Source organism: Elephas maximus, chromosome 1 (genome assembly GCF_024166365.1).
Source record: "Elephas maximus indicus isolate mEleMax1 chromosome 1, mEleMax1 primary haplotype, whole genome shotgun sequence".
In the NCBI taxonomy this organism is placed as follows: Eukaryota; Metazoa; Chordata; class Mammalia; order Proboscidea; family Elephantidae; genus Elephas; species Elephas maximus.
The window spans coordinates 137,003,450-137,017,802 of record NC_064819.1 but is presented as its reverse complement, the minus strand read 5'-3'; the positions used below and the strand labels follow the sequence as shown (position 1 = coordinate 137,017,802).

The 14,353-nt window shown below is 40.0% G+C and overlaps 1 protein-coding gene across 3 annotated transcripts in view; it reads right to left on the bottom strand.

Annotated features, from left to right (window-relative positions):
* Positions 1-14,353, bottom strand: part of CD109 (CD109 molecule) — a 208,059-nt gene that overhangs the window by 179,777 nt on the left and 13,929 nt on the right. Inside the window, exons 1-2 of one of the 3 annotated variants that reach the window (XM_049895437.1) lie at positions 3,192-3,599; positions 1,856-2,028 (exon numbers count right to left, since the gene is read on the bottom strand). In XM_049895437.1, the coding sequence (XP_049751394.1) occupies positions 1,856-2,028; positions 3,192-3,265 (247 nt within the window). In that variant the 5' untranslated portion in view covers positions 3,266-3,599. Of the gene's footprint in view, positions 1-1,855; positions 2,029-3,191; positions 3,600-14,353 lie in introns of those variants that run through there. The other 2 variants (XM_049895444.1, XM_049895453.1) reach the window with 2 other exon arrangements.

Here is a 14,353-nt window from a genome sequence, read left to right as displayed (position 1 = left end):
TCTTAGCACTAACCTACACTTCCTTTCCAGGGAAATAAGGCTTCCCACTTCCCTGACATGAGGGATAAGGTGGCCTGGCCCCTGCACATATAACCTCTTCCAAACTTACACACCAAGTCAGTTAATTTCTAGTGGGGAAAGAACCACTGACACGGATAAACTTTGATTTTATCTTGTTTGTATAGTAAATTCTCTATGCTAGTATAGCATAAACATTTCTGTAATAAACTGTTGTGAAATCCTATCCACCCTTTATTATGTGCCCTTATATGATTCTTTTTAAAGATAATTCTTAACATTATAGGAATTTATGCCTCAATTTCTAGCCTCTAATTAAACATCTAAACATGCTCCTAGTAACAATGTTTATCTTCGGGCAGTAGGATTATGGGTAATATTGATTTATATCCTTTACTTCTTGTGTTTATTGAGTTGCAAGCACTGAGTATGTATTACCTTCACAATTAGAAGGCTGTATTACCTTCACAATTAGAAGACAAAATACAATAAATGTTCATTTTAATAAAAAATGTTTATCACAAAAAAAAAATTACTTTTTCCCTCAGTATTAAAAAAAAAAAAAAAAGACATTCATTGACCCAGTTTAATCCTGGTCCAGGTTACAGCACAAAATTTAAACATAAGACTTTGGTTCTTGCACAAGTGGCTACCACTTTCACACTATTTTTATTTTTTCCTGTTAGTTTAAAACTTAGGAAACAACAATGAAATAAAACTTAGAGGAAAAAAAATATTGTGCCTAGAGCTCACAGAACTCTAACCCTTTATTTCCCCTAGGAGCAACAGCTCAGTATTCACAAATTCAGTGTTCACAGCTCCTTTCCATGAATAATGAGAATTGACTGTATTTTTTAAATGTTTGCATTCAAATGCATTTAGGCAGGGGAAACGCCCTCTGGTGGGTCTCTTGTTTTGGCTGGCCCCTGTTGGCATTTAGACATGTAGCCCTTGTTCCATCTGGGAGCACCTACAAGTGTATTAGAAGCCCTGGGTTTAGCTCAGTACTTGGCACCTGAGTAAAGGGTCCTGAGACCAGAAAACATCAGCAGTAATAGACGCGCATCTAAAAGCAACCACTAAACAGATCAAACGGAAAGGAAATAATGAAAATGCTGACAAATTGTGAAAATTGTAACCCGCTATACAGATCACACGGAAAGGAAATAATGAAAATGCTGACAAATTGTGAAAATTGTAACCAACGTCACCGAACAATTTGTATAAAAACTGTTAGAAAGGATCCCAATTTGCTATGTAAACTTTCACCTAAAACACGATAAAAAAAAAAATTTTTTTAATTTAGGAAACATCCACAAAACTAAATTTTAACTACTGTATAGCTTTTCTTTTCCTTTCCTTACCTCAGGCCTATTTAGTAAAATCCTCTGCATGAAATAAATATGGCTTTGTGTCAGAGACTAGCTGTTAACTATGCCTATTTCCTCTTCTAAGGCACATGGTGGTCTACACTTTTCAGCCTCCTTGAGAGTTAGGTGTGGCCCCTGGAATATGAGCAGAAGTAATATGAACCACTTCTAGGCCTGGCTCATAAAAACCTCCTACATGAGAAACTCCATGCTCTTCCCATGCCAACTTAGGAGCCACCTGTTGATAATGGCAGAGCCACAAAATGGAAGGAAACTGGGTCTCTTAATCTCCATTTGGAAGAGCACCGAGGAGCACCATTTTGGACTTTACATGAGTCAGGATATAAGTGTATTATGTAAGCCACAGCAAGACTGAAATTTCTGTTACCCTACCTAACACACATGGGTTTATTAAGATATTCCGATCACCACTGCAAAAGGATAAGACTCGACGCTGTTTATCTTACCTTTTTCAAAGACCCCTTCTGCTTCCAGAACTGGGGTAGTGACGTTTGATGCCATCTTCAACACCTCCGCCTTCACAGTGACCTGTGAAGGGCTGTGTTCCAGAAGCTCCACTCCAATAGTCACATTTCCTCCTGGTCTGATGATCCCAGGGGCCGTCACCAGAAACCGGGGCCTAAAGAGTTCCCAACAAGGGAAAAGCAAAGTTTCTTATCCTCACATCTCCACTCTTTTGTGACCCTCAAATTTCACTAGATACAACCCCCTATGCTGTGCCAATTGCAATTATTCCAATTAGCACTGTCCCACTGTTCCATTTGCAACTGCACTGAAATGCTATTGAAACAATAATTCAGTAATTCATCCACTGCTACTACTAGGGAAGGTCTGTGTTATTATTTCCATTTTATAAACCACAAACAACACAGGATGAACCACAATGTAAATGGCTTACAATGGGGCATGCAGAAGTACAAAGTATAAGCCTCTAAGCCACTCTTTTACGGATGATCTCATTATCAGTGTAATTTTTTTCTAAGTTTAAAAAAAAAACCTAGGATTTTGCTTGTTTGTTATTCAAATCTTTATGCTTGGGCATTCGCCTAAGGACATGTCATCTAACCAGTACCATAGACTGAAACACACCTTCTGAAGGTAAACTACCAGTGGCAAAAATCCCAGGTGTAGTAAAAAACCAAAAGAACCACACCTGTTGTGCTCCAGTCAATTCCGAATCATAGAGTAGCTATGAATCCAGGTGTAGTAGATTTAAAAAAAAAAAAAAAAAAGTCACAAAAATAGCACTTTCTCTGCCCAAGCTAAGAATTAGGTTAGGGCTCAACTGCAAAACCCTTTAAGAGTGAGGCACTTTTCATTATTTCAGAGCTCTCCTTAGTTATGTTTCTACAGTACCTGCACCTGAACCCACACTTCAGTCACCTCAGCCACACTGTGGCAGAGCCAAAGTTGAGCACCCTGCTTAGAAAAAATATGTAGGTTCTTAAGAGAAGAAGGCAGGTTATTTGGAACCAAAAAGTTGTGAAGGGAAAAGGCAGAGGCAAAGTAGACTGAAAATGACTGTATTTAGAAAGTCAGAACGTCCCTGAGATGCTTAAACAACTTCATGGGTGAAGAAAGTAACTGGCCCACGGAGAACACGAAGAAGCGACATGTGGTCAAGTCTCCAGGCCAGTGCCCGGCTGGGGACTGCCGCCGCGCAGCCGTCTCTCACCCGCTGTGGCACAGCCACAGCCACCTCCCGGAGCCCCGGGCCCAGGCCGGCAGAGGCGGCCGTGCCCGCCGCGCCCCGGCGCCCACCCCGCGCGCGCGCGCTCCTACCCGGGGGCCGCGGCCAGGGCGGCCGTCCACACGCAGAGAAGGTGGGTGACGGTCAGGAGCGGCTGGCCCCGCATCTCGGCAGCGTCTGCCCAGGCGGCGGCCGTTTGCTGAGAAAATTCGCGGGCACTACGGGGTGTGGCTTTCCACCTCCTCCCTAATGTTTTTTTTCCCCCTGACTCTTGAGTTTAGCAATCTGAAATGGGCGCGCCTAAAAGCAGAGTGGGAGATCTAAATTGAGACAGGACTTCGTGGCTCCACCCCTCTCACCCTCATCACAATGGCGCTGCTCTCGCAAATATGGCAAATCCAGGGGGGCAGAAGGTGGTCTCTAAATGTGGGCAGCCCAGCCTGGCCCCGGTATCCCAATTCCCGGCGGAGAACAGAGGGCGCCCACCGGGTTCCTCGGGCTGTTTACATTAGCGCTTTACCAAAGATGCCCAGAGTGAATAAACAGGCCCATCCTTGTGAGGAGAAATTCATAGCAGCTATGTTAAGCGGAAAAAAATCAATCATTGTCCTCCAGACTGTGAGTCAGAATTTTAGAGAAATGGGAAAGGCCACACACACACACACACACACACACGCCAAGGCACACACACACAAACACACACACATACACACGCCAAGGTGTATTTTCTGGGAAGTTAAACGTATATGAATGGGGACAGAAGAAAACTTTTTCCTTAAAAAAGATTTTAGATACATTATTTTCCTCTCTGGGAAAATGAGGTTTCCCTACTTAAAAAAGAATTCTGGCACACGCAAAAATTAGGTGTTGCTACTTGGAACTCTGAAAAACAATTTTCTGGGGATATGTTTGTATCCTTTTGGCTGTCTCCATATTCATTTGCTACACAAAGTACTCCTTAGAACTGTAAAACTAGAGCAATTTGTATAAACAATTGGGGTTGGGTAGCTCTCTTGTTGGAATGAAGGCCTAGTGGCCTCTGGTGCCCAACAGTTGTATATCTCCAGGTCTTTCCCATCCTGGCTTGTCTGTAGCTCCTTTCCCGGGTTCTTTGGCAACAGTCACCATCTTCAGATGACTCAGGTTTCACCATGACTACACCATAAAAGTAAGGAACTGCCAGAAACTTGGAAAAACAGACACATTCAGTCTCTGACAACTTAAACTTTTCTAATTCATGGAGAAAAGTTTTGGATGGCGGCATTTTACTACCGGGCAAATCACAGAAGGAAAAAGGTCAGCAAAGGGATGTCTCATGACAAAGCTGTATGCTAAATAAAGGAGAAAGTAGCACCTAGACAAACTGTGGTTTTTGGAGTCCAGGAATTTGCTTTCCTCCCTTTCCTGTTCCACCCTTTTTCACCCTGCTGAACAGCTTGCAGTGGTCCCTTATGCCCTCTCCTAAGGGTAGCCTATCTTTAGTGGCCAACTTCCTGTCCAAACAGGACTGGGGTTGGGTGAAGAGTGTCTAAGTGGATCTTTAGGTGCAGATCCCATCTCTGAACAGCTGTTACTGCTGGTCTGGTTTTCTCACCTCTGTTTTTCAGAGAGGAGACCCAGGTCAAAAGCAGGCTGTGTCAAGCACTAAATTAGTGCTTCTCTAACTCTAAAGTGTATGAGGGTTCACATGAAAACGCAGATGCTGATTCAGCAGATCTAGAGTGGGGCCTACGGTTCCGGTTCACTTCAGCGTACAATGCACCACAGGAGGTCTACCCAAAACCAAACATAGAGCCAATTCCAACTTCCAGTGGCCCTACAGGACAGGGTAGAACTGTCCCATAGGGTTTCCAAGGAGCAGCTGGTATATTTGAAGTTCACCTTTTGGTTAGTAGCGGAGTTCTTGACCACTGTCCCCACCAAGAGGTCTACAGATGATAGAGACAAATTTGGGGGGGACTATGAGCCACAATCAACATGATGGCAACAAGTTTGGTTAGTTTGGATTTTAATGACGAAAGTCGAGAACAACAAGAAAGTTATTTCAAGCCTTCACTTCATGGAGGTGGATCAATAAATTAAGGTTTATTTTAAAGACAGGCAAATGTAAGAGGGAGTTCAAAAGATAAGTTGAAAATGTTGCATTCCAAGAAGGCTCATAGAAAGGTTTAGAACCACTTTGTTTTTTTACAAAATTAACTTATGCAGATTTAAAACTGACACAACCTTCCTCCTCATGCTTTCCTTCTCACAGTACACACTTGTTGAAAAGCTTAGTCATACAGAAATTTCAGCATGTGGCTATCCACAAAAATGTGGGTATTACATGCCTGATACAGGGTAGATCCTAGATAAAATTTGTTGAAGAGATTCATGAAAAATGTTCATCTCCAAGTTGTTGTTTTTTTTCTAATTAAGAAAAACTGAAAACAACCTGAACATCTAATAAGAGATTGTCTTAAATAAACTGTGGTATATTCATTTTTTTTTTTTTGGAATACTGTGACATTATTAAAAATTATGTGGTGTATTACAGATTAATTATCTAGAGACAAATATTCACAATATGCTGTCACGGGGGGAAAGTCTGTTTAATAAAGCAGAATTTAAATGTGATTCTGTTTTTGTAAAAATAAAGTATGTATATGTATACACATACATTATAGATATATGCACTGAAGAAAGGCTTGAAGGGCATTCACCAAAATGTTATTGGTATCCTGTTGATTACCTGTATCTACCAAGTTTTCTACAATGAAAATATATTACTTTTCCTTTAAGGAGACAACAATAAAAGTAGTGTTGTTTTAGTAAATAGTCTTTGAAGCATCTTAGAAACTCTCTTTTGAATAAAGTTCATGTATTTTTATACCAAAAAAAAAAAAAGTCACGTAAGTCTCTCCCATGAAAAGTGAACAGTGTTTGGCCTAATAATCCCATGCCATTCCCATGTCTCTCCTGAGCTGTCTTTAGGGTGGGATTCAATTCAGAAAAGAGACAGCCCTTCTCATGCAATTGTGGAAGCTGGTAAAGAAACAGTCTATGCAAGCCACTGCCTCTGCATCCTCCTCTGTGGAGCCTAGAGTCGCTATAAATCAGCAAGAGTGGCAGTAGGGGAAAAAAGGTAAGTGTGGATGAAGACAAGAAAAAGCAAAGGAGGACTAGAACACACAAGGACAACTGCAACCCATGAGGTCAAAATGGAACCCATGTCTCTCTCACCCCCTCCAACTTCATGAGTTACCCGCAGTAGAAGCTGACTCCCTTCACCCAGAGCTACATACACACTTAGCCCAGAATTCAGAAATGCTGAGGGAGTACATCATCTGAGAACTCAAGGAGCTATGGCCTAGTGCTGTCCCATGCCCACAAAGTGAGCTAGCAGATTAATGCGTGAGCTGCCCTCCTGCCTAGCACCCTGCACCAACCTTCAGAGAGTAAAAAAAAAAACACAGCATCTGCTTCACTGCAGGCTTCCAAATCTCATACAAAAGGTCTGTCTCTTGCGGCCAAGACCAACTCAGAACCACCCAAGAAAGAGAATTCTAAAAAACTTAGTTGCAGCTTAGCTAAAATTGCACAGTACAAAGCATCACAGTCCACCCCGCACCAACTTGGCATTCATATATGCCCCTTTAACCACATTTAACTGCCAAATAAAGACAATGGCAAAATCATGCTTTCATCCAACATGATGCAACTATCCCTTTTACAACCAAAAAGCCCTAACCCTCTCTCCAAGAGAATACAAAGCTCCCTTATCTATCTTTCGATGTTGTTCATGCCTCTTCTAGCTGAATCATACTCTCCCTTTGATGTCCTGTAAGTTAAATACTTAAGTATAAGGTTAACTACTATTAGCACATCTGATGTTATATTGCAGAGGAACAGGAGAAAGAAGGAAAAAAAAATCATTACTATATATATACATGTATTCATAAAAAAATAAGGAAGAAGTACAAATAACTATCACAGACTCTTTCTGCTATAGTATTTATAATTACCTTCTTTCATTACCCATTCTGTATTTTCTTTGCCCTCACCAAGCACCCAAGCTGGTCATGGTTCCTTGCCAGTAGGGTGACTCAAACCTTCATTCCTGAAGGGTCTGGGTCATCAGCAGTCCACTCTGTATTGTGTGGTGATTTTCTATTGACTTTAATTAATCACTGGACCTGGGAGTACTAGGAGACATTGCAGGAAATCGTCTGCATTCCAGAAATACTCCTTACTTTCATTGTGTAGTGGAAACCCTTGACAATTGGCATCATTCAATCACTCCAGTCAGTAGATAACTCCTTTTTTGGCTGTGGTTTCACTGTTATGAGGAGCCCTAAGTGGCCAGGTGGCAGCCTCAACTGCGAGTTTAGTTGACCCATTGCAGTGTCCCCTAGTGGAAGCATTCCTCTCTTGGGACTAGACCAGCAGAGCCCAATGTCTCAGGAATGCGAAGTGATGAATTCACTAACAGATCAACAGGGGTAACAGAAGAACCACTTTCATTTCCATCCCTTTATTCCCAAATCTTTGAAGCCAGCTTTGGAAAAAATGGCACCATACTAGTTACTGATTTAGGATATATACCACATCCTAGACTTTCTTGTTTGATTTTTATACATTTAAAATTTATAACATTTCAGAAATATCATATGTGAAATTAATGTCTACTTATATTTTTCTAACCACTTGAGAACTATTTTGATAGAATCCCTGCACAGAGCATCAGAATATTCCCCAAAAATCTTTTTTACCCAAGGGCAGAAAGGAGAAAATCCCTGTCCACCGAAGAACAAAGAATAAAAATGAAATTAACAAGGAATAATAAGGATGAGGCCTTTCCTTAAGTATCTATATGAGAGGACAGAATGTATAATTAGAATTCTATGTCCTGACAAAGTATCAAAGAAAAATGAGGCTAGAATAAAAACATTTTCAGAAATTAATGGCTCAGAAATTTTGCCTTCCACAAACTCTTTTTAGGAAGTTACTTGAGGGGGACATATTTAGCAAACAATGAAATCAGCCAAGAAAAAGGAAGACATAAGATTCAGGAAAAAGTATATATAACCCCAGAAAGCAATGAAGAGAGAAGTTCTAGCAGGAAGAAGAATTCCCGAAGTAAGGTCTCAAGTGGAAAAAAAGAATCTTAATAGATAACATGATGGAACACTGGGAGATAAAATTAAGACCATGATAAAAACAAACAGCGCAATAAAATGAAAGGGAACTTAGAAATTTAAGGAAAGAGAAAAAACTGAGTAATAAAGGGAGCGTAATCATAATTTATTAGCCTACAGAGAACAATAATTATGTAGCCATGTTGATGTAAACATGGCTTTTTGATTTATAACTTTTAGAATCAACCTATTGACAAAAAAAAAGATTTAATTATCATAGCTCGTCATTCCTAAAGCACATTTTAAAATTTTTTATCCATCTTATAAACAATGGTACCTTACAGTCATAATTCACAATATATTTTCTTTCTTAGATACAAAAAATAAATGGTGTGTGTCTTACAAGCAATGGTATCTTAGAGATGATATATAGTATGTTTACAGAACAGAATGTAAATGTTATTATTATTTAGAAATGTAAAAAGTGCAGACGACCAAAACTGAAAAGTCAAAGCAGAGTAGAGAGTTAAAGGGATTACTAAGGTGCTAAGAATCTTATGAAGTGAAAAACTATGTCTACAGTTTTGGGATCAAGAAATAAGGTATAAGTATATTAAAGATTAAAAATGTAGCATTCCTACATATATGCCTGTCATGGATTGAATTGTGCCCCCCAAAAATGTGTGTACCAGTTTGGCTGGGCCATGATTCCCGGTATTGTGTGATTGTCCACCATTTTGTTATCTGATGTGATCTTCCCATGTGTTATTAAATCCTGCCTCTATGATGTTAACGAGGGGCAACGGGTGACAGTTGTGTTGATGAGGCAGTACTCAATCTAAGGGAATGGATTGTGTCTTGAGCCAGTTTCTTTTGGGACATAAAAGAGAGAAGCGAGCAGAGAAACTGGGGACCTCAGATCACAAAGAAAGCAGCGCTAGGAGCACAGCACATCCTTTGGACCTGGAGTTCCTGCATGGAGAAGCTCCTAGTTCAGGGGAAGATTGAGGAAGAATAAATTTATGTTTGTTAAAGCCATTCACTTGTAGTATTTCTGCTATAGCAGCACTAGATGACTAAGACAATGCCCAAAAAAGCAAAGGCATTTTCTTCCCAAAAAATTATTGATCAGAGAAGAAAGAATCATAATCAGTTTTCATTCTTACAAAGTCCCTAATGTTCTAGGGCATGGTTTAATTATATTTTGAACATGAAGTACTAGTTAAAGAAGATACAACAATCCGAGGCAACCTCTATCGATGTTAGTTTGGATATCAATAGATGTCACCCAACGAAATGATTGAAGAATAAATAATTAAGTAATTAAAACAAAAAAGAAGCAAAGAAACAACCTTGAAATCTCAGCGTCATACAACAATAAACTTGTTTCACGTCAAAAGTTTGCAGGCCAGCTGAGGCAGCTCACTGTTTCTCATTTTTGTCCTGGAAACAGCAGGCAGGTAAGGCATGTTCTTCTCATGGCCATGCAGAAGGACAAGAGGACAAGCTCCAATACTCAAGCACACTTCAGGTCCCTGCTCGCTTCACATCCGCTAAAATCCCATTGACCAAAGCAAGTCCCATTGTCAAGGATAAAGTCAAGAGGTAGAGAGGCATACTCCATCTTTTGTTAGAGGAACCGCAAGCTTAATTACACGGCAAAGAGCAAGGAGGGGAGAAAAATTGGGCCAATAATTCAATCTACCATAGACAGTTACCAAAGTTAGCCAAAAGCTATGTTCTGTTCATCAGGATGATATTTTCATAAAGAAAAATAAGCCTATCAATCCAAAAAAAGGAATGATGTGAAGTATGTCTATATTCATGAGCATGTAATGATATTTTTTTAATTAGTATTCACTGTAGGAGGATGCTACACTATGAATTCATTAAAAAAAAAAAAATTAAGCTTTATACAGTCTTTCCTATTTGAACTGTATCACTGGGTTACCAAATAGTAGATATGAGAAAATTTCTCTTTATATTTTCCCACTAATAAGTGAAAAATGAATGTTGGAGTAGCACTATATCCCAACACTTAATGAATTGATCAACCTAGGCCCACTCTGTCTGGCTGAGCTTTCTGTGATAATGGAATATTCTATATCTGCACTGTTCAGTACAGTAGCTACTAGGCACTTGAGGCTATTAAGCATTTGAAGTGTGAATAGTGTACCTGAGAAACTGAATTCTTAACCCACTCCCAGTGCCATTGAGTCAATTCCGACTCATAGTGACCCTACAGGACAGAGTAGAATTGCCCCATAGAGTTTCCAAGGAGCACCTGGTGGATTCGAACTGCCGACCCTTTGGTTAGCACCCGTAGCACTTAACCACTACACCACCAGGGTTTCCACTGAATTCTTAACTTTACTTAATTTGAATACATATAAATCACCATGTGTAGTCAGTAACTATTATATTGGATAGTGCATAATTAAACAATTATCATAAATGGCTGCTATATCATAAAAAAGAGACATCTCCCAGTGAAAGAACACAGCACCACTCAAGAAGAGGTCTTGCAAAAAAAAAAAATTGAACCAGAATGTGATAAAGCTTCTAGATTCAACTACCGATTTTCAAGGAGATATAGAAGAACATATTAAATACCACCTGAGTGTACTTAACAAAATCTAGACTGTGAAAAACTCTATCAAACAAAAAATTCAATTTCTTCAACAAATAAATTGCAAAGACAAATGAAGAGAATGAGAAGAAACTGGATTTAAAGAGACTTAAAAGACAACAACAAATTGCAATTTATGGACCTCATTTGGTTCAAAATTCTAACAGAAAACTGAAAATAAGAATTATTACATTTCTGAAACAATTGAAATTATGAACACTGACTAGATACTTGATGCTACTAATGAATTTTTAATAATTTTTTAGGTTGGAGTTGTATTTTTAAAAGTCTTTACATTAGAAATACATATTGAAATATTTGTGGATGAGATGTAATGATGTCTGGAATTTGCTTCAAAATAATACAGGAGGGGACAATAGCTGGAATTATATGGCTACGAGTTGATGATAGTTGAAGCTGGGGGATAGGTACATGGGGATTCAGTTTACTCTTTACTTCTGTAAATGTTTTAAATTTTCCATAATAAGAAGATGTTTTAAAGTACCAAAGCAAGACTTAGACAAAGATACAAGAAAATCAGTTAAAAAAAAAAAACAAAACCTAAAACAGAAAAATAGCTAGTAACACTGACTAACAAAAAAATGTTATGAGAGAAAAAATGAAAATTGTGACCAAAAAGTTTGCCCCAAGTTACCACAGCCTAATTAAGCTCTCTAGGAGTCCCTGAGTGGTGTAAACAGTTAAGCACTTGGCTACTTACCGAAAGGTTGGTAGTTCAAATCTACCCAGAGATGCCTCAGAAAAAAGGCCTGGTGACCTACTTCCAAAAGATCACAGTCATTGAAAACCCTGTGGAGTGCAGTTCTAATCTGAAACACATGGGGTCACCATGAGCTAGAATCAACGCTACAGCGACTGGTTCAGGGTTTGGGGCTTTTTTTTTGAATTTAAGGTGTCTAATTTTTAGTACCTCGGAAACCCTGGTGGTGTAGTGGTTAAGTGCTACAGCTGCTAACCAGGAGGTCGGCAGTTCGAATCCACCAGGTGCTCCTTTGAAACTAGATGGGGCAGTTCTACTCTGTCCTATAGTGTCACTATGAGTCGGAATCGACTCGACGGCAGTGGGTGTGGTTTTTTGGTTTAGCTAAGACCTCAGGGAAGAAACAGAAAGCCAAAGGAAAAGATGAAACTTGGAGCCAAAAAAATTCTCAGAATTTAAAATGGCTTCCTCTGTAAGAAGAAAACTGGAGGTGAAGGGAATTGCTGGTTTTTGCTGTTTTTGTACTAAGTCTTGTAGAATTATGTGCTTATTAAACTATGCGCAATGTAATTTTTTTAAATAACATAATTTGAATTTTAAATATATGTATTTTTTAAAGGAGCCAGAGCCAAGGCTCTGTGTCAAGATTTTTAAATCTGCTCAACATTATAATAATAACACAAACCAAAAGTTAACTGTCATATCGACCCACTACTGTTGCCTTGTTCTGTTATCCACTTTTTAGCTTCTTGGCTTCTTGCTTTTCATTTCTATTGTTCTGTTTCGGTTTTTGGACACCTCCTGTATGACCGCCCACTTTTCTTAAAAATTAACACTGTAGATTGGTTACCTAAAAGCTTTTCACTGCCTCCCTCCATTGTGTATTCCTTTGCCAGACAGACTGAAAAGCTAAAATATTCAACTGCTCAGGCCTGATTCAGCTAGAAGTGCCCATGTGACATAATTCTGTACGATGAAATCTAAAGGGAAACGTTTTCTTCCTGAATAAAAAGGCAACACCTTGAGGGAGCAGGCCTTTGGCCCTTCCACTTTCATCCTACCAAGAACACAGGTATGACACCTTGCAACTGAGAGGAGGAAAGTCACCAGAGAAGGGCAGAATGGAAACGCAGACAGCACCTGACTCCCTGAGTGCACAATTAAGCAGCTGTTAGTAGCCCCATAGAAGTCCCTGGGTGGTACAAATGATTAAGAACGCACCTACTAACCAAAAGGTTGACGGTTTAAACCCACCCAGAGGGCCCTCAGCTTCCAAAACATCACAGCCTTGAAAAACCTATGGAGCCCGATTCTATTCTGCACAGATAGGTCACCATGAGTCCAACTCCATGGCAACTGGTTTTCTGGGTTTTGGTTTTTTTGTTCTTGTTTTTGTTTCTCCCAGCAGTCCTGGATTGCTCCAAATACACCCTTCCCCATCAACCCACCTCCTTGTGAGAGAGAGCTCCTGAGTCAGTGCCAAACTTTTAGGCCTGGACTTTTCCCACCTAGGACTCTCTCCTTGGAGAAGCTTGACAAGCTGTGTGGTGAGCCTACTATTGCTTCAAAGTTCTCTACTGCTGCTTCCCTATCACTGCCTGTCCAGAATATAAAAGCTAATCGCTCATGTCCTGTCTGCTCCCCCAAACTACAACATACCCTTAAGGTCAATGATTTTTTAACCATGGTTAAGACTTCTTGGCATAGAGGACAACTTCCCCACCCATCCTAAAATATCTTTTTTTCTTTTGAGCATGGCACACCCTTCCAATGTCATATTTTACTCATATGTATCATCCAATCAAGCTCCAGTGACTGTTCTAAGGTTATACTTACTTCCTTGTGCTAAAATGTGCTTGCTTGTTGTACTTAAATCAAATCACAGATTTTTGCAAAAAGGAATTGTGTATATAAGGGATAAAGGACAAAAAAATAATTACATAAATCTGTACTTAATATATTTATAAAATATGGTGATGGGTAAGACAGTACACAATACTGGGGAAGCCAACACAACCTGTACAAGGCAAGCTCATGGTAGCTCCACAGATACATTCAAATTCCCTGAGGAACCAAATTGTTGGGCTGGTGGCTGTGGGGACCATGGTCTCAGGGAACATCTAGCTCAACTGGCATAACACAGTTTGTAAAGATGTTCTACATTCTACTTTGGTGACTAGCGTCTGGGGTCTTAAAAGCCTGTGAGTGGCCATCTAGGACACTCCACTGGTCTCACCTCTTCGGGAGCAAGGAAGAATGAAGAAAACTAAAGACACAAGAGAAAGATTAGCCCAAAGGACTAATGGACCACATCTACCACGGCCTCCGCCAGACTAAGTCCAGTACAACTACATGGTGCCCAGCTGCCACCACTGACTGCTCTGACAGGGATCACAATAGAGGGTACTGGACAGAGCTGGAGAAAAATGTACAACAAAATTCTAACTCAAAAAGAAAGACCAGACTTGCTGACCTGACAGAGCCTGGAGAAACCCTCAGAGTATGGCCCCCCAGACACCATTTCAGCTCAGTAATGAGGTCACTCCTGAGGCTCATTCTTCACAGAGATTGAACAGGCCCATGGAACAAAACAAGACTAAAGGGGTGCACAAGTTCTGGGGCAGGGGCTGGAAGGTAGGAGGGAACAGGACAGCTGGCAATGGAGAACCCAGGGTTGAGAAGGTAGAGTGTTGACATGTCGTGGGGTTGTTTACCAATGTCATACAATAATGTGTGTACTGTTTGATGAGAAACTAGTTTGTTTTGTAAACCTTCATCTAAAGTTTA